Below are 18,637 nucleotides of genomic sequence, written 5' to 3' on the forward strand. Positions count from 1 at the left end.
ACCGAGCGCTGGCTCTTTCTGCTGACTGGAAGATGGGACAAATGTCATGAGGAAGGGAGCCCTCCCCCCCTTCTTGGACCTGGAGGGGCCTACTCCAAGTTCTGGGGGACATGGGTGGAGAAAGGAAACAGCAGGACACACACGTGTGCATCTATGCAGGGCCCACGCAGCTTTGACAATGAAAATACAGGCAGATCTGCCCTGTTTTCTTTTGTCCCTTGCCTTCCCACAGGTAAATCCTGGGGCTTCTGCAACAGCTGCCTCTGAGATGAGGGTATTTATTTGTTTATTTTACTTACTTACTTATTGACTTTATATCGCTGCCTATTCGCACATGGCAACTCAAGGCTGCTTACAGACTATAAAACCTCATTTAAAACAATAAAACTAATAAAAAAAGAATAATTTAATATAATAAAGTCACACGTCCACCCACCCCAGCAACAACTTTCAGCCCATAAACCTTAGCATTCAAATAGTAGCTCAGAAAAGAAGCTTGGCTCCCCTCTCCCGTGGGGGAGAGAGGGGGGAGGGGGAAAGACCCACACTTTCTGACTAGGATTCTCTTCTGGATCAAATTAGTCAGCTTACATCATCTTATTTGAAAAGTAACTGAACGTCTTGAATTCTACTGGATTTTCTGGGGATCTCCAGACAACAAAACCACCAGAAACGGAGCAGAAGTGAAGTTGTACTCTGAATGGACACTCAATAGAGAATGGTACAAAAGAGCAAAGCTTTTCAGCCATTTTGAGATGCTCGTTTAGAACCCTCAATGTTCCTTTGCAGGGCACTTTGGAAGTAGACTTGGCCTCTTCATGCCAGCTTGCACTCTGCTTTTGTTCATGCCAAAGTTTCCAGTGTGTCATCTGGTCCAATTCTTTGGCATGGCTTTTAGTACTCAAGGTGTGGATAGGAACATGACAGCTCTCTGACCTATAATCTTGGCTTGTTCAGCTTAGCCAAGGGGGAATGTCTCTAGATGCACCTTTGTGGCAACACCCCCCCCCCCGCCCAGGTCTTTAAAGAGGCAAAGACAGACCTATTCTGAAAGAAATCCTTCCAAGATTTCAGAAATATCCTTTAGGAATCCTGCTCTGGAAACTGAACCAACCTTCTTTGCTCCTTTTAATTGAACTCCTGCTGGAAAGAGGCAGAGGGAAGTGACTGGTTGATCCTGCTGGACCGCTCAGCAGCTTCCAATAGCATTGACTAACAGCCTTCTCAGTCCGGGGGTGAGGAGAAAGAGGCCCCTCTTCCTTCAAAAGATGAGCTTAGAGAAGAGCATGTCCAAAAGCTCCCCCTCCCCTCAGTGTCCATTTCCCAGGAAGAAATGGGACTATGTCACCAGGAATGGTACCAGCTCTGCTGTTCCGTACCATTTGAATGAGGGAAGCTGGTCACGTCCTTAATTGTGTCTGGATGGAGGAACAACGTGTCGGATAAGAAGCTGAAGCCCCCAGGGTCTTTATCCATTAGGGTTCATACACCCCCAAAGGAGAAGAGAGCTTGCTTGGGGTGTTCCCAGAAGGAGCCCCTGCCGAGGGGCCCAGCCATTCCTGGCCAGGGTGATCTGAACCACACCGGGAACCACAATTGGGAACTGGAATGGAAAGGCTCTTTGTTCTGGGTGAGAACATTGAACAATTGTGGTGTGTGTGTGTGTGTGTGTGTGTGTGTGTGTTTGTATACACATGCAATAGAGGGTGGCTGACATCAATGATACGGCAGGGGATCAGGACCTTAGCCTGGCTTGGGATACAGGCTTCCCCCTTGGGGATGTTTCACTCTGTTGTTCTTCCTGACCTCTGCCTTTGTCCTCACACAAGAAACTATCAAAAAGACCCTGGAACTGAGAGTTTTGAGAGGAAAGATCAAGCGAAGGGAGCCTCAGAAGACATTCCCGTCTTCCTGACCACACTCAGGACTGTTAATGAAGCCAGAATTATGAGGTTAATTTTATGTCTTAAGACTTCCTTTCCAGTACATTATGCAACTCCAGTGACCTGCCCAGAAGGCTCCTCAAGCAGCAGCAGCAACAGCAGGACTGGGCTGGCCCTTTTGGTTCTTCTCCCTTCGATGCTTGGAGGGAGCCAGAAGATCCAAATAACTTTTGTTAAGAAGGAGTTTTTCTTAGAAGGCTGTGACTTCTTCAAAATGTCCACCCTGGTTCCACCTCTTTGCTCTGGGGGCTCAGGAATGTCAGCTTTCCCCTTAGCTTTTAAATCTTGATATCTCTCATGTGAGAAATAAAAATACACGGAGGAATCTTTTTTAATATCAACCCCACAAGAAACACTGATGGAATCATGAGACTGGGGTCTCCGAGAACTGTTTGAGCTGTGTCTGGATTCTTGTCCCTAGAATGCCAGAACAAAAAGCATTTGGGGGAGGGGGTCTGCTTGTGTGTTGACAAAGCACCTGCATACAGCAGGAACAATTATCTGTTTCCACCTGGCTTTTTTTGACCCCTAACTCACGATGCCATCCGATTTCCAGGTGAGGTTGATCAGAGAAGAGAGCGGAGAGTCCAGAAGACCAACCTCTCCATAGCTGGGAGGGGTCCTTCCCCATTGCTGCTTCAGATCACATGCAGCGCCCACGTGGGCCAAGGACTCCCAGCCTGGGTGGCACAAGAGTTGGATGGTGGATGAGCACTAAAGGCAACCAAATGCAGAAGCCCCCCCCCCCCCAGTGAGTGGAGGCATGGAGCACTCTCCCATTTTGAGCTGGCAGGGAGGAGATCCAGGAGTGCCACCGTACTTATTGCTGGGTGTAAACGGGGCACTTCAACTGTAACCCATTGAAATCACTGGGGGGAGGGGAGCAAGAATGTTTTGGTGTGCACAGCCATAAACCTTCATCCTCCTATTCAAGTTGAAAGGGCTTCGGAAAGCATCCATGGGTGCAAGGGCTGAACTTGGAAAGAAGTTCAGGAGTGAGAGGGATCAGAGCAGATGGGATCCCCATCCAAACACTGGCCATGTGCCTGCCATGGGTAAAATGGTTGAAGTCCAGGGCCTTAACCTGGCTCCATTGCTAGAGCTTGCAGGAGCTGCTTCCCATTTCCAGAGCTTTCTAGGCAATTGCAACAAAAGCAGCTTCTCTGCTCACAGCTGGAGTTCCTGAGGGTGGCAAGACCCCTTTCTGTTCCCAGAGCAAAGGCTTGAGATGAGCAGAGGACTCCCTCCAAGCAAGGGAATTCTCCTCGGGGCAGAGACTGGCTGAGCCTCTGGACCCCTCAGAGGGAGGGGCCTGCTCAGGGTCGATGCGGAGGGGGCAAGAGAAAGGAGAGCAGAGAGGATGAAGGGTGGCTTTGCAACTGTCCGAAGAAGAAGGGAGGCGGCAGAAGCCACAGCCCAGAGCCAGGCATGGCCCCAAAGCCACAGCAGGGCTTGGCCGCTTTCTCGCTGGTGCCCAGATCTTTCCATTTGGGAGGAGGCTGCCAGGCTCACCGGAGGAGCAGCTGCAGCTCATTATGCTGCTGTGTCCTCCTCCTCCTCCTCCTGTTTCCACTGGAGTCCAAATGCAGCCAGTCTGGGGAAACATTTGCTGCCCTTCGCAGCCGAGTCCTGAATGGAAAATGTGCCATTCATTCGCTCCTGAGAAATGGTGACAGGCTTCCTGCCAGAATGCCTCAGTTGTTGCTTCATCCTTGTAAGCCTTAAAGTCTTCCAAAGGGAGGGAGGGACTAGGCTATTGTGGAAGATGCTCCCCTCTTTGGAGCCATTGACTCCAAGGCCTGCCTGCCTTTGGGATGGACGGAGCTGCTGGAGAACTCCTGGGGATGCAAGTCTGACCCTCTACTCCTCCAGAGGAGTGCGTGAGAATTGTGCGTGCAGCTACTGGCTGGCTGGCTTGCCTGAATCAGCACTTCTGAGGAGGAGGAGGAGGAGGAGGAGGAGGAGGAGGAGGAGGAGGAGGAGGAGAGGCAGTTGCACACCATGGCACAGGAGCAGGCAGGAACCGGGGAGTTTGGGGACCAGAGGAATAAGCAGAATTCATCCCACACTGCCCCCAAAGGAGAGTGGGAGTTTGCCAGAAGGGTCTGCTCACTGCACTGATGCTGCAGTCTCCCCCTTAAGTCTGGGTCTGGTTTGTGTGCATACAGGTGCCTGGGGGTGTCTTCCCACACATCCTGTTCACTCCTGGACAGGTCCCTGAAGTTTCCTTGGTGGTTTGTCATTGCCTCCTTCCCAGGGCTGAGAGACAAGGACTGGCCCTCTGGTTTTGGGCCTCAGGCAAGAATAGAATTCAGGCTCTCCAGATTGGCAAAGGGAAAGGGGGATCTCCCCATTTCCTTGGGCTTCCTCCTGCACCCCTTGGCTTTTGCTGGGGAGAGACTCCCCAGCCCCCTCCTGCAGGCTGCCCAGGAGAGGCCCATCACAGTTCCATCTTCTCCTCCTCCTCCTCCAGCCTCAGATGAGCCTGAAAGTTCCTTGGGACTCTTTGGAATGTGGTTCCCTCTCCCATCCTGTCCTGATGCAACATGCTGCTCTTTGTACATCCTTGAAGTGGAGACATTTCCTGGCTGTGGATGATGAGCAGGAGGAAGAGGAGGAGGGGGGGAGGCAGCCTCCCTCCCTCCTCCATCTCAGGAGGCTCCAAGCAAAGGATGCACAGCCCTTGATCTGGGCTGATCTGAGGGTCCTTGCTCAGAACACGGGGTTGAACCTTCAGCCCTATGGTGCTAAACAGCAAAAGTGTTACCATTCCTCTGTGACCAAAAAGTATTGTTTAAAGTTGGAAAATCTGACCCTGTGGTTTGGAGAGATGCAGATCTCGGTTGCAAAAGTGGTGGAAAAGACCAGTGCTGGTGTGGATGTGGCCTCCTCCTCCTCCTCCTCCTCCCTCCCTCCCTCCCTCCCTCCCCAATGTCTATCCTGGCTCTCCATGGCAACCTGGAGGCCTCCCAAACCATCCCCAGGCTGGCTTAGGCGCTTCCGCACATGAGATCATTTGTACGGGAGAATGAGACGCCTGGAGCTGCAGACTCAGCAAGGGACATTGAAACCACTGCAGCTGGCCGGCCAGCTGGCCTGGGGACTGCGGTGCTGAGCGAATGATGATGCCCCAGCCTCAAGCCAGAAGTGCGGCCTCTGGGCTTGCCAGGCGTGTCCCACGTGCAAAAGCGTGCACCCCTCTGCCACGGCACTTGGTTGGTCATCTTGGGCTGAGCTGAGAAAGATCAGGCTGGTGACTGAGCACGACTCCTGCAAAACGTAGCAGAGCTAAGTGCAAAGGAACCCCCCCCCCCGCCACCTCCTCCTGCTCAAGACTTTCTTGAGACCCTGAAAAGGGCAAGCTAAATCCAGGAAGGGGGTCCTACCTTGCTGTGTCCCAGGATTTCCATTGCAGCTGCAAAAACTCCTAGATATGCCCATGGGGGTGGGTGGGAAGGCTGTCCTGGTGGGGTCACACTAAGGATGACTATGGGTCAGCTGAGCCCAGAGATTATCCATCTCCTCTGGAAGGGGGGGTGTTCTGAAAACAGCAGTCACAGGAAACCTCCCCCCCCACCAGGGGAGATGCCTGTCTGTGCCTCTCAAGGGCCCCTCCCTGGAATGAGAAGGGCCAGCTGGAAAGTTAGTCTCCAAGGGTCCCTGTTTCATCTGGGCCACAAAGCAGTCAGATTGGCTGCCTGGATGGATTGAGAGACCAAAGTGGGAGTGGCCTCTTGTGTACCACAAGATATTCCTACCCTGCAAACGATGCGGCCAGGGTAGCCCCTCCTCACCTCCCTCCCACTTTCCCTGGTCCTGCTTCTCTTGCTGGGGGGGGGCAGCACTTCAGCCAACAGCTCTCCCCTACCTCCCGATGCCCCCCCGAATCACACCAGCAGCAGTGGGCACATTTCTCTCCCAATCCTGCTCCTCCAAATGCCCCCCCCCCATAGAAAAAACGGCAACCAGAGCCCTGCCAACCCCCCCCCCCCCCCCAAGCTGGGATGATGATTCTCCCTGAAATTGGAGACATCAGTCTGGACTGGATTCTGATTCTGTCTGGCAGAGCATGGAACTGCCCTTCCATGTGGTTTTGGGGAGGCGGGGTGGGGGGGATGAAGTGGAAGCAGGTTGGTGGCCTCTGTGCCTGCATTCCAGGCGGAACAGGGAAGCTGAAGTAGCTGCACACGGAATGATGGAAATCGCTCAGCTCTGGACCTTGGCTTTTTCCATGGGAGGCCCTTGTTGGCTGCACAGGCCAGCCCTCCCTGCAATGCTTTAAAACGTGGGAAGGAATTAACCTGCCATGTCAGGACCTCAGGACTTGGACTCTGCCACGAGGCCTCTATCTGTCTGCCCCCCGAAGGGTCTCTGTCCTGCGTCTCAGGGCACCTCACCAAAGGAGACCCTCTTCTCCCCCACCAGCCATCAAGAGGCATCTGTGGCCACTGCTTTTTGCTCCGTTCTGCTTTCCTCCTTTCAGCCGGCTGGCCACTGAAGGGACAGGCTTCTGTCCCTTGATTAACTTTTATGTCGCCATATGCTTTATCCCTGGGTGCCCTTTTGTCCTCAGTACTTTTCAGCACATTTCTGCATGAAGGTGAACTGCGCTAAATTCACAGCCAAGTCTGGGGCCGTGACTCCTCAGTGTGTGCTGCTCCCTCGCTTGTTTCCAGGTGGGTCCAGCCAGCCCTTCACCCTTCTGCCTTTGGCATCTTTCCTTGCAGCTCTCAACCCAGAGGAGCCTGGCGACATTTCAGCAGGGCCGAACATGCAGGCCCCTCTGGCTGTTTGGCCAGAGCGGTCTCGGCTCCCTCTCTTGGCCTCTTTGGCAACTGGTCCTGGGGGGAGCAAGCTGGTTTTTGCCCCCAAATGTTTTTTAATGGGATTTCTTTGATTGGCTTCTATAATGCCCATCAAAACCCTTTTGTCCTTCTTCAGGCAGGGTAGATGAATCCTGAAGACAGTGAGGTGGCCTGTGGATGCATTTTCAAGTCACCTTGGCCACTACGTAACACCCCAGACCCCACCATCAGCCAGTGTGAAACCACTTCACCCAACGGGCTGCACAAGGGATGGGCTTCTACTTGCACTGGACCCCAACAAGCTAGGCCAGTTTGGATGTCCTCTGGCCTTGAGTGAGAAATGCCAGGACCAAGATTCCCGCCACCCTTAAAGAGCCAAAGACAAGAGAGAGGGACTGGCATGGAGAACAGACTGGCGGTCAGCTTTGGGTTCACCGTACCTGGAGGATCTGTGGCAGTGGTGAAATCCAAAAATGTTCCCTATCGGTCCTGTGGGTGTGGCTTGGTGGTCATGTGACTGGGTGAGTGTGGTCAACTTGTAAAATGTGGTGAAACTCACTTACCAACACTCTTGCTTAGCAACCAAAATTTTGGGCTCAATTGTGGTCACAGGTTTCCTTCCTTCCTTCCTTCCTTCCTTCCTTCCTTCCTTCCTTCCTTATCTCTCTCTTTCCCTTCCTCTTTCTTTCTCTTTGTCTTTCTTCTTTTCTTTTTCCTTTCTTTCTTTCTCCCTCCCTCTCCCCTTCCTATTTATTTATTTTTCTTTCTTTCTTCTATCTCTCTCTCTCTCTCTTTCTTTCTTTCTCCCTCGCTCTCTCTCAGGGCGTGTTCTGCTGCCACAACCGCCGTCCCTCTCAGCCTCAGAGCAGCGGCCGCATGGAGACCAAGGGCCGCCCACCCACCCAAAGGCAAGCGGGTGTGGGGGACCGCCGGGAAGGCTGCATGGAAGGCAGGCAAGCACGGCAGGGCTGCAGGGAAGGGAGTAGGCTGCCAGCTCCCTTCCCTGCAGCCTGTCGGCCCCGACATGTTTGCCTGCCTTCCACGTAGCCTTCTGCTTGCCTGCCTTTGCAAGTTGGCCACGGGGACACTGGAAAGGCCACATGGAAGGCAGGCAAGCATGGCAGGGCTGCAGGCCGCAGGGAAGGGAGTAGGGGAGGCCGGATGGGATGGTGGAAAGCAGAGACTGGGCTGGGCAGGGCGAGTGAGCGGCAATGGCCCCTACCGGTTTGACAACCCAATGTCCACTACCGGTTCTCCCAAACCGGTCTGAACCGGTAGGATTTCATGCCTGATCTGTGGGAGAGTTGGGGAAGATTTGTCTAAAGTTGTTTAGGGTCTCCTGCCTGAGCAGAGGGTTGGACAAGAAGACCTCCAAGATTCCTTCCAACTCTGTTATTCTATACTCTATAAAACAGAAACCACCATAAAATCAGCCTTGCCAAGTCACTCTGGGGTCTTTTGCAGCTCCGAACACTGATAGATCAACAAATGGATGCCAAGGAAGCTGTTGGAAATCCACTGGTCCCTTTCCTTGCGTAGATCTCATGTATTATAGAAACCATGACTGCCCATTGCTGATCCTTGGTTGCCCTGTGGGTGGGCGTGAGTGTGGGCCGGGAGGGCTTTCAATGGTCTCTACAATTCTAGAATGCAGAGCAAGTATCTGGTTTCATCCTTTTATTGATGGCACTTGAGGGGCAAAAGCCCCCTCTCCCCCATTCTCTTTTCCCCTCAACATCCCAAGAGTCCTGGGAGATCCCTGAGGATCTGGCCAAGATGCCTGCAGCTGGCCAAGTGCCAAAGAGGTGGGGAGATGGGGGGGGGGTTGATCAGTATGAGGAGGACTCTGCAGGAGAGAGAGAGAGGCCATTGTGCTTCACAAGCCTGCTTGAGGTGAGTTGTCCATGTGGCTGCCCAACCCTTTCTTATCAACAGGTGAGAACCAGGGTCCCCGAATCAGAGTGCACACCAGTGTCCTGAATCTCCTTGTCTTCTGGGTGTTCCTCCAGGCCATCTTCGAAGCCTGGGGCAGTTCCCACTGGAGAAGGAGGACAGCGGCTGTTCTCCACTCCAACAGGGAAGCCCTCCCCCTGCGGGAAATTGTCCTCCATCCTTGCTGGGGCCGTTGGTGGTGGTGGTGGGGGGCTGTCCAAGAGGCTGTCTGGTGGCTCTTTGGGGTCTGCTCTGCTCCTTCCAGGGAACTGCTTCCAGGAACAGCCCGTCACCGTCGGTGGGTGGGCAGGGAGGCCGAGCGCATCAGCATCAGTCTGTGTATGTTGGTGAGGAAGCCCTGCCAGCCCCTCTGGAGGGTACGATTGACCTGCTGGGGGCAAGCAGAGTTAGGCACAACACCTGAGGTTTACCCTGCCTCTCTGGGGTGTGTGTGTGTGTGTGTGTGTGTGTGCGTGCGTGTGTGTGTGTGCGCGTGTGTGGGCACTGTCTACATAGAGCAATTATTTGGACTCAAATTGGAGGATAACAATGGGGATCTCTTCTTCCCCAGTGGGGGAAGTGGGTTTGACCCAGGTCTGGCTCAGCTGCAGAAAACTATGTGGGTCCTTGTCCCCAGAGGCTGAAGAGGCTGGGGTCCCTGGTGAACCCCACAGCGGCCTCTGGGGGCCTTTCAAAAACTGCCTCGGCTGAGCAGTGCTGGGACATTCAATCTGCCAGTCAAGATATTAAGGAGTGGAAGAAGAGAAGCGGCTCCCTTCTCAGCTTGTTTTTGCCTTCCTCTTGGGAGGGTAGAAAATACCACCAAGTACACTTCACACACTCTGTGGCACAGAGAAAAAGTCACAGGCCTTTGGAAAAGATGAAAGGGGGCAGAGGAATTGTCTCCAAGCAGGTGGGTGACCAGGCCACCCGATGAAGCCATGTCTTGCATGATCTCTGGGGAGGAACACAGCAGGAAAAGTAGGGGAAGGAGTGTGTGTGTCCAGAATGGCAGCCAGCTAAGTCTCAAATCAGCTTTAGCAGCCACAGAGCAGCTTCCACACCTGTATAAAGCAAGGCCACAAAACTAAGGTGGAAGGGTGGGGACTGTCTCCCTTCGGCAGCAACCTGCCCTCCCCAAAACGGCTGGACCCTCCTCCCCTTACCTTTTGGCACCGCTTCACCCCGTTGCTGGCTTGGGCTTTGCCATGAGCCTGTCCTATGAGCAGCTGCCCCTCACTGGCTTCACCTGCTGGGGTGGCCTCTTCGTCCTTCGTGTCCTGCCCCTTCAGGCTCAGGGCTCGGCGGCTGCGGCTGCCCTTCTTCTTGGCTGCTTCCTGGAAAGCCCCTTCCTGGCTGTGGCCCAGGCTGCCCTCCGCCCTCCAAGGGGCCTCCTGGGCTTCCCAGGGGAGAGGGGCCTCCTCCAAGGAGCCATACGAGCTTCCAGGGACACGATCCAGGAGCCCCGGGGCCTGGGGTGCCCTCAGCGAGCAGGCCCTCCGGAAGCCTGTGTGCTTGGTCATGGGGGTCTGGGGCCTGGCTGGCTGCAGGACGAAGAGCCCCTAGCAAGAGTCAAGTTGCTGTGCTCAGCCAGAGCCTTCCCCTCCCCCTTTCTTGCATGACTCATTGAGGTGGGGAGGAGGAGGAGGAGGAGGAGGAGTGACTCTGGCAGACTTGAACTCTTTGGACTTTCTCAACAGCCCTTTTATCAGCTGCCCCCCCCAGGCGGGGGAGACAGGCCAGGCCAGGCCCTCCAGACACGTCCCCAGGCAGGGAGCAAAAGGCCCTTGGGGGCCTCTCCCTGCTTCCCACGCGCAGATACCGCACCCTTCTTCGGGAAGGAGGTGATGGATCTTAGGAAGCCAGGTGGAGTTTGGCCTCAGCAGGGTGGTGGCTCTCTGGAGCAGAACTTCAAGCCCAACGCTGCTTCTGCAACGCTTAGGCCAGGTTGCAGGCAAAGGGGAGGGTGGATCAGTCCAAAGGACACCTGTTCGTGCTCAGCACAGCCAGAGGGACGCTGGATTAACTCCCCGGAGCCCAAAGGCCAACGGTTACTCAGAGGACAGGGCGCCCTTCTCACCCAGCCACCCAGTGAGAGGGGGAGACCAGCATGGGAGGCGGGTGCGGGGCTCCCGGGACCAGGGCAGGCAAGCGGCCGAGGAAGCGATGAGTCCCCTGGAAGGGTCCCGGCTCAGCACTTCCCGGTCTGAGTGACCCGGACAGGAGGGCCTCAGTCCCCGCGGTGACTGGGGGTGGAAGACCGGTGCGCTTGGGCTGCGGAGCTCTTTTTCCTCAAAGACGCCGCACGTCCGGCTCCTTCCTCCACCGGCCTCTGAAATGCTCCAGTGGCCGGGAAATATATCGCCCTTTCATTTGTTCCGCTCAGGCCTCACTTAGCCTTTCCAGTCTGGCGGCTGCAGCGCCGGGAGCGCCCGTGCAGGCTTCAGCTGGGGATCGGGGAGGGAGGGGGGTAATCAGCCCCTCCCCGCGGAGATCGGAGCGGGTGGGGGGGTGCAGACAAGCGGCAAGCGCGCGCGACTCTCACGCCCCCTGGTGGACGTTCCGCGTTTGTCTCTGAAAAAGCCGCTGCCGGTGCGAGGCGAAGCTGGAAGCGCCTGGGCTCTGGGTGGGACCAGTTGGGGTCGTGGGCTAATGGTCCCAGAACAGCCGATGGCGCTTTTTACTGGCCGGCGGGTTTATTTATTTATTTATTTTTATTTTTAAGACAAACAAAAACAAAACAACACATACAAAAAACTTTCCTCAATTTCGTCAAGCATGTTATTTGGTTACAACTTTTACAATTAGAAATAAGATCACTGGTTGTCCATCAAACATAACTAAATACATCACTATCATTGAGCATCATGTGTTCAGGTTACCATTAATATTCCTTCATTTCAAACAAACCTTATTTCCTTAAAGCCTTAATTATCTATTAAGCAACAATAAATCTTTATAAAATTATAAAATCACCTATCTCTATCTATTGGCCTTACAAAAAATAAGAAAATAATAATAATAATAATAATAATAATAATAATAATAATAATAATAATAATAATAATAATAATAATAATAATAATAATAAATTCCCATCACTTGTATTGTACATCATTACTTTCAATTAACCACAATGTCACCAATCATCCATAGAGTATACAATACTTATAGTGTAACATATTCAATTCCAGTAATAATTTTCCATTGTTAATCCAAATAGTTATTGAATATTTCAATTCATGTATGCATCAATTATTCATTACATCATCATTAGTCCATTTAACATACAAAAATCTTTCCAGTATAAAATGATCACTACTTACAATTATGCATAACGTTCAAGTCATCCCACTGTTATACATTAGATTCATTATTGTCCTTTATACATCGTATGATCAGCACCTGAGGGTAGAACAAGAAGCAATGGGTGGAAACTAATCAAGGAGAGAAGCAATTTAGAACTGAGGAGGAATTTCCTGACAGTGAGAACAATTAATCAGTGGAACAGCTTGCCTCCAGAAGTTGTGAATGCCCCAACACTGGAAGTCTTTAAGAAGATGTTGGATAGCTATTTGTCTGAAACGGTATAGGGTTTCCTGCCTAGGCAGGGGGTTGGACTAGAAGACCTCCAAGGTCCCTTCCAACTCTACTATTGTATTGTATTGTATCAAGCACTCTATTTCATAGCAAAAAAACCTTTCATAGCAATGACTATGACTTTCTAGTAATACATAGATAAACAATTTAATTTCCAAGTTTTTTATCTAACCATTGGTAAAACAAATCTCATACCTTATAAAATTGCTTGTCCTCTTGCTCTCTAATTACAAATGTAAGTTTACTCATTTCAGCACATTCCATTATTTTCCCAATAGTTTCCTCCTGTGTTGGTATTTTCTCATTTTTCCAGTTTTTTGCAAATACAATTCTAGCAGCTGCTAAGACATTTACAATCAAATATTTCAAGTCCTTGTTGTATGTTTCTGGTATGATTCCCAATAAAAAGAGTTCTGGTTTTAAGTCTATGTGTTTATGTATCATTTTCTCCAACCACATGTGGATTTTAGTCCAGTATCTTTTAGCTTCAGTACAAGTCCACCACATGTGATAATATGAGCCCGGCGTCTGATGACATTTCCAGCGTTTTTCCGATTTGTTCTTAGACATTCTTGCTATTCTGTAAAACATCTTATACAAATTCTCTTTATATGCAGTTCACATTGTCATTTTATAGTTTTGAGACCACAGTTTTTACCATTTCTCTAGGTCAATCCCATGCCCAAAGTTTCCCCCCCAAGCCTGAGTCCTTTGGGAGAAGGGCGGCATATAAATCCAATAAAAAACAAAAACAAACAAAGAAAAACATAGTTTCTTTAACTTGTTCTTCCTGTAGCTTCACCTCTAAGAAGTAGCCATAAAGTTTTTAAATTACTTTTTCATCAGTACCTGTTAAGATTTTATCTAATTCAGTCATTTTATCATAAAAATCCTCCATTTTTCGATCTTCATTGTATCTAGAATGTATTTGCACATATGAATACCAATTAATTTCAATTCCTTCCTGTTTCAAGTCTTGAATGGATTTAAGTTCGCCTTCTGTATTTAATAGTTCAGCGTATCTGTTTGTTCCTTTTTGTATATTATTGAATATGAAAAAGCTTCAATAGTTGATATCTAGACTGGAATTTTTAAATAATGTAACCTCTTAAACTTATCCCAGTTTAATAACAAAGCCTCTCTTACATAATGTCTTCTAAAGTAGCCATGTGCTTTGGTTCCCTTATACCATAAAGATGCATGCCATCCCAACAGCAAGTCGTGACCCTCTAAACCCGGCGGGTTTTTTAAATGTCTAAGCTGCGAGCCATTAGGAACAGAATGGCATCAAAATAGTAGCCTGATGAGCCAGTTTGGTGTATGGTCAAGGCGCTGGCCTAGAAACCAGGAGATGGTGAGATCTACTTCCGCCTTAGGCATGGAAGCCATCTGGAAGATTTTGAGCCAGGGCCTCTTTCTCAGCCCCCAAGCCACCTCACGGGGTTTGTGGAGAAATTAAGAAGGGCATTGTGTATGTTTGCCACTTGTTATCTATAAAGTAGTAAAAGGTGGGGTAAAAATGTAATAAATACCAATAGAATAGTAAATAAAGGAGAAAAGGCAACTTCAAATGTTATACCGAAACCTTTAAAAAGCATTTGTGGGAGCAGATTAGGCTGGAGAACATCTTCCTAAAGGTAAGGGATTCCGTTGCTTTCTTGGCAGCATTCCAGAAGTGGCTCCCTTGGCCTTCTCCTGGCATGCGGTTTTCTCATGGTCTCCCATCCAAGCATGAGCTAAGTCGATCGTTTTATTATATAATTTCTTACTTCTCTGGCTGGCTCCTGAGTCGGTGGCCAAATGCTTTCAGACCATTAATAAAGAGATAAACCCCGCGCAGGTTTTCAAGATCAGCCAAGATGGGCTCAAGGCCGCCACCTCCGTCCCGCGGCTCAGCGGCGCTTCTGAAACGGCCAGCAGGGCAGGAGGTCTCCAGCCTCGCCCGAGCTGCCCACCTGGCGGCAGCAGAAACAACAACAACAAGGGGAGGCGGACGGCCAGCTGTGCGCCACGTGCAGGAGCCTTCGAGGGAACGCCCCCTCCCACCATCAGCCAATCAGAGGCAGGGAGAGGTTCCGAGGCGCTTTTCTCTGTCTCCTTTCTGCGCGGAGCGGAAGAAACCAACCTCTGGTAAACGACTCAGTAGAAGCGACGAGGTGGGACCTCCCGGCCAATAGTTGCGGCTAGAGAGCCGGGTATGAGGACTGGCGTAAAGAGAAACCACTAGGAGGTTACGCCCGGCGAGAGAAGCAGCCAACGAAAAGACGGAATTCCGAAAGATGGGCGGAACGATCGGCTCGAAGGCGCCAGGCTTGAAAGTGTGGGTGAGTGACAGGGAAGAGGCGGAGGAAGAGGAGGCGTGGCCACAGAGGAAAGAAAAGGGGCGTCTTCAGCGGAGGCCAGTGAGAAGCGGGAGGGTCGCGGGAGCGGCCAATCGGGAGCGAGCGGGGTCCGCGGTAGGAAGCGGGGCTGGCGGCGTGAGGGACCGGAGCGATACCGAAGCGAGGTGAGCAGCGCGAGCGCCCCTGTTGACGTCACCGTGGCCGGCCGAAGCGTCACGCCCCGCCGTTCCTTCATGAGGTCTCCCGCCTTGCCCGCTTGCGCGGCCCGAGAAGTCAGCTCCATCCGCTCTGCCGCGGGCCGGCTTCCCTCTCGCCAGGGGAGTCCGGGACGGGCGTGGGCGGAGCGGGGAAGGCCGCGGGCCCTGCCGGTGAGTGAGGAGGGAGCGCCGCCGCCTCGTCCTGGGCTCCGAATGGCCCGAGAGCGGAGCCGGCCGAGGCTCAGGGGCTCCGCGGGCCTGACCTGTCCTCGCCCCGCTGTCTCCCACCCGCCTCGCCCGGACCCTCTGCCTGGGAGCTCCCCGGCCTCCCCGGGAAGGCAGGAGGGCGTCGACCGGAGAGGAGGCTCCCTTCTGCCCGGGGGGCAGCCGGTAGCGCTGGGCTTTGGGCCGAGAGACGCCCGGAGGGATGGGGAGCCCAGCGCAGGAGCGGCAGGGAGCCCTGCCCAAAGCCCGAAGGGATGGGAGGGCTCGGGGTGTGTGTGTGGGGGGGTGGAGAGACGGAAGACATCCCGGGCTTCACTGCAGAAGATCCAGGAGGACAGAGGCGGCTGTTGTTGTTGTTTTTCCTCCCTCTCCGAGATCTGTTGGGGGATCCCACCCTGGAGGCCTCTGGGCCCCCCTCCCCTCCCCAGCACTTTCCACCCGGAGACCGGGATCCTCCGGGGCGGCTGAGGGTCCTCCGGACGATCTTAGTCCCCTTTCTGTTGCTTCCAGGCCAGCCTTTCCTCTGCTCCTCCTGGGTATGCTAAGTGACTACAGAGCTCTGGCCGCCTTTGCCAATAAGTGGGTGGGTGGGGGGGGGGACGGGACTGGGGCACCTGCCCTTCCGGGACTCTCCCCAATGGGTTGGCGGTGCAAAGGGTCCAATATCTGAAGCCTAAGGGGAGGAGGAGCATTTGGGAACCTCCATTGTCCCCTGGATGTCAGCACTGTGATCCCAGGAGCCTCTTCTGCATCCAGTTGGCCGTTTTCATTCCATATGTCCTTTAAGTCTGAATGGCAAAGGAAGATTATTTTGCTACCCTGTGTGCTATATGGGACGTTCTTTAGCGCTGTACATTTTGGGTGAGGGATTTTAAATGGACTACTAACAAATCCTTTTAACTGCCTTATCTTGAAGTGGTTCAGCTGGTATTTCTCAACTACAACTTTGTTGTTAGCCGTATTTTCTAAGGCCTACTTCACTGTTTAACAGGATCTGTTTCAGTGATCCAACCTTTGTACCCGTCATTGATTTTCTGCAGACTTCTTCTGTACAGTATATTTAGATGCGACCTCTCTTGCTGTTCTCGGTTGGGTTTTGCTTTCTGCCTCCCTTTTAGTGGACAGCTGTTTCACTTTGCTTTCTTTATTTCATATTTTTGTTTGCCTCATCTTAACAGCATCATGAATTTCGTGCATGAGAATTTCAGGCACTCTATCAAATCTAATCTATTAAGCCTTTATCCTTGCTGTGTAATCTAATGGAATATTGTTTTGGGAGGCTGGGGCTATCTTATCTGAGCTGCGGTACAAGCTCCTGTTTTTGTTGACTTAACAATTTATCCATCTTTGTTGGTGGAGTATATTTGATGTTATCTATCTGTTGATATCCATGTGCAGAATCTTCTTTTAGGTTGTTGCAAGAAAATATTTGCAATAAATGGTGAATTTCCTTGACATTAGCCGACTTTCTGTGTTGTTTCAAACATAAGATCTAATTTTCCTGCTATTTCAGATCATTTTATTTCCAACTGCTATAATTAGGATGGTGGCTTTTTGGGGTGCTGTCAGGTTGACAAGCGGTTATGGATTCTGTTCTTGGAGCAGAGGGAAGGGATTTGTTTTGTCAGTTTGTACCTGGGTTTCCTTGCTGAAGGGTGCTGTGGTGCAGAACCTCCTCCCGCCTCCACAGGAAATTCCTTCACAGCCTCCCTCAAGTCTCTGCATGAAGCCTGTTAGCCAGGCTTGTGAGAAGATCCTTCTCTCCCCGGCTTCCAAGCCCAAACTGGTGAGAAAATGGCATTTCCAGGGGAAGGTGGGGAGTAAATGCAGCTGAGTTTAGGTCCTCTCCCAAACAAGGAGGGGGTGTGCAGTGCGGGACCACACAGTTTCCCCCTGGGTTACTCAACAGGTTGAAGAATAAAGGAGCAAAAATTTGCACACTCTTGCCCGTGTAGGAGTGTGCGAAGGATGTGTCAGAAGGAGGGCAAAGCAAGTGTGGGCTTGCGTCTTATAGAGTGATAGGGTGCTGCAATTCTGCTCGAGGATTTTTACAAATGATGTTACAAGCTTTCATGCTTTTCTTTCTGCTGACCACTGAAAGTCTCTTTCGAAGAAGAAGAAGAAGTAGGTCGGTACCTGTGTTTCTCATCAGCCCATCAGATGGATGTTTCTAGTCTAATTTTATCTAATTGAAAATCTCCTGGAGAACTGTGGCCCCTCGGCTGCCTCATTCTTCCATTGCTGTGAAGAAGCATTAATTGTCTCTTGGCCTCGATTTTTGACAGTCAAAGAATGGGAGGCCTTTGCCAGAGTCTCTCAGCATAAGGAGGGTTTGCCATGGGAAAGTTTTCATTCTTTGCTAAGAATGCCCCATAGCCCCATAGCCAGCCAAGTGGTGTGGGTCCTCCCCCCCTTGTAAAGGGCAACTTTTCTGCCAACCTCTCATTGAGTCCTCGGGTGGCACCCCTTCCCTCAGTCTCTGCTCATGGATTGCTTGCCAGGGATTTAGCCCTGGCTCTTGAAACAAGAGGACTTTCAAAGGGAGCATGTGATGCTTGTTGGAACAAGATTTGGGTGTGCTTGTGTAGGGGATCTTGGGGAAAGCGGCACTACAATTCTTCATTGTTTTAGGCAGGGGTCAAAGTTCGGCTGAGCTGGCTGATGGGTGTTTGAAGGAGAGGACCTGGAGGTATTTTAGGCCAAGTCCCAAGATGAGATAAGGGTGATGAAGGCAAAACAGAGCATGGCTGATTCAGTTGGATCTCACCGGGAACACATACATTGGACTGGCCCCAGCGCAGTGCAGGAAGAGGCATATTCTGACTTCTTCTGCAGCCAACAATGGTGGCTCATAATTGGCTTGCAATGTAGCCTGTGGCTGGCTGGATAAGAGACGCAGCTGCACTTGAGCTGCCTGAACCGAAGAGTTGTTCATTGGGACAGTGGATGATGGGTCAAAGTAGCAATTGGACAGCTGGCCTCTGGAGTCCAAATGGAAAGAAGGAGAGCCATTGCCATTATGGGGGCTGGGCCTTGCTTGACTCTTTGTGCCCTAAGGAAATCCATTTTTCAGCAATGCAGTTTTGTTAATCAGAAGGAAATAATATGGGGAACCCTTGAAATGGGCTCTGTCTAGAACTGGAGCGCTAACCGGCTGTGTAAGATGTGCCCCCTGCCTCTCTCTCACCTCCCCTGGCCTTCTCCTTGTTTTTGTTGTCCAGGAAAACCAAAACCAGCCCAGCATCCCCACCCAAGGGCCCTTCGAGCTTTCATTCCAGGCGAAGGAGCTGAGCTGGCTGGTGACTGAGCTGAGCCTTGCTTGCATACTGGGGGGGGGGGGGGCATTGCTCCCTTAATCTCCCAAATGTGAACTAGCCGCCTCACACATGCTTGAGGGGATCCAATAGGTAAGATTGTAGAAACAAGTTTGCCTAGTATCCCAGCTTGATTTGTCTGACTTGCCTGGATCCTTTTTTTTCTCTCTGGGAGGACAGGAGCATCCCTTGCCCTTCTCCCATCCTTTGCTGCTGTGGTCACAGAAAGGCAACCAACAAAGCAGGCCCGGGGGGGGGGGGGGGCTCCTGTTTTTAGCC

General features: G+C 51.7%; 3 protein-coding genes across 7 annotated transcripts in view; 2 read left to right on the forward strand and 1 right to left on the reverse strand.

Moving 5' to 3' along the window:
• Positions 1 to 18,637, forward strand: part of HAPLN2 (hyaluronan and proteoglycan link protein 2) — a 117,302-nt gene that overhangs the window by 33,362 nt on the left and 65,303 nt on the right. The window lies entirely within an intron of this gene.
• LOC309400068 (uncharacterized protein) lies at positions 8,181 to 11,073 on the reverse strand. Of its 2 annotated transcripts, none has more exons than XM_081968388.1 (2): positions 9,847 to 11,073; positions 8,181 to 9,068 (listed from the first exon to the last, which is right to left on the reverse strand). In XM_081968388.1, exons 1-2 carry the CDS (start codon positions 10,201 to 10,203, stop codon positions 8,970 to 8,972), a joined length of 456 nt encoding a protein of 151 aa, XP_081824514.1. In that variant the 5' UTR covers positions 10,204 to 11,073; the 3' UTR covers positions 8,181 to 8,969. The 2 variants fall into 2 exon arrangements, with proteins under 2 accessions (XP_081824514.1, XP_081824513.1); XM_081968387.1 differs by having other exon boundaries at positions 8,181 to 9,071.
• The window catches only part of PC (pyruvate carboxylase), a 128,176-nt gene continuing 124,124 nt past the window's right edge, over positions 14,586 to 18,637 (forward strand). Inside the window, exon 1 of one of the 4 annotated variants that reach the window (XM_081967827.1) lies at positions 14,586 to 14,604. The gene's annotated coding sequence lies outside the window, so the exon portion shown is untranslated. Of the gene's footprint in view, positions 14,605 to 14,658; positions 14,787 to 14,834; positions 14,991 to 16,811; positions 16,831 to 18,637 lie in introns of those variants that run through there. The other 3 variants (XM_081967825.1, XM_081967826.1, XM_081967828.1) reach the window with 3 other exon arrangements.

This window comes from Natrix helvetica (assembly GCF_964273705.1).
Source record: "Natrix helvetica genome assembly, chromosome: 16".
NCBI classification, from domain to species: Eukaryota; Metazoa; Chordata; class Lepidosauria; order Squamata; family Natricidae; genus Natrix; species Natrix helvetica.

What these genes read in the sequence shown, in the direction of transcription:
- LOC309400068 (XM_081968387.1), bottom strand. Translation starts at nt 10,203, where the DNA reads ATGACCAAGCACACAGGCTTCCGGAGGGCCTGCTCGCTGAGGGCACCC. An exon ending in GGGTGAAGCGGTGCCAAAAG is followed by an intron (nt 9,072 to 9,846) that starts GTAAGGGGAGGA and finishes GCTTGCCCCCAG; the next exon opens with CAGGTCAATCGTACCCTCCA.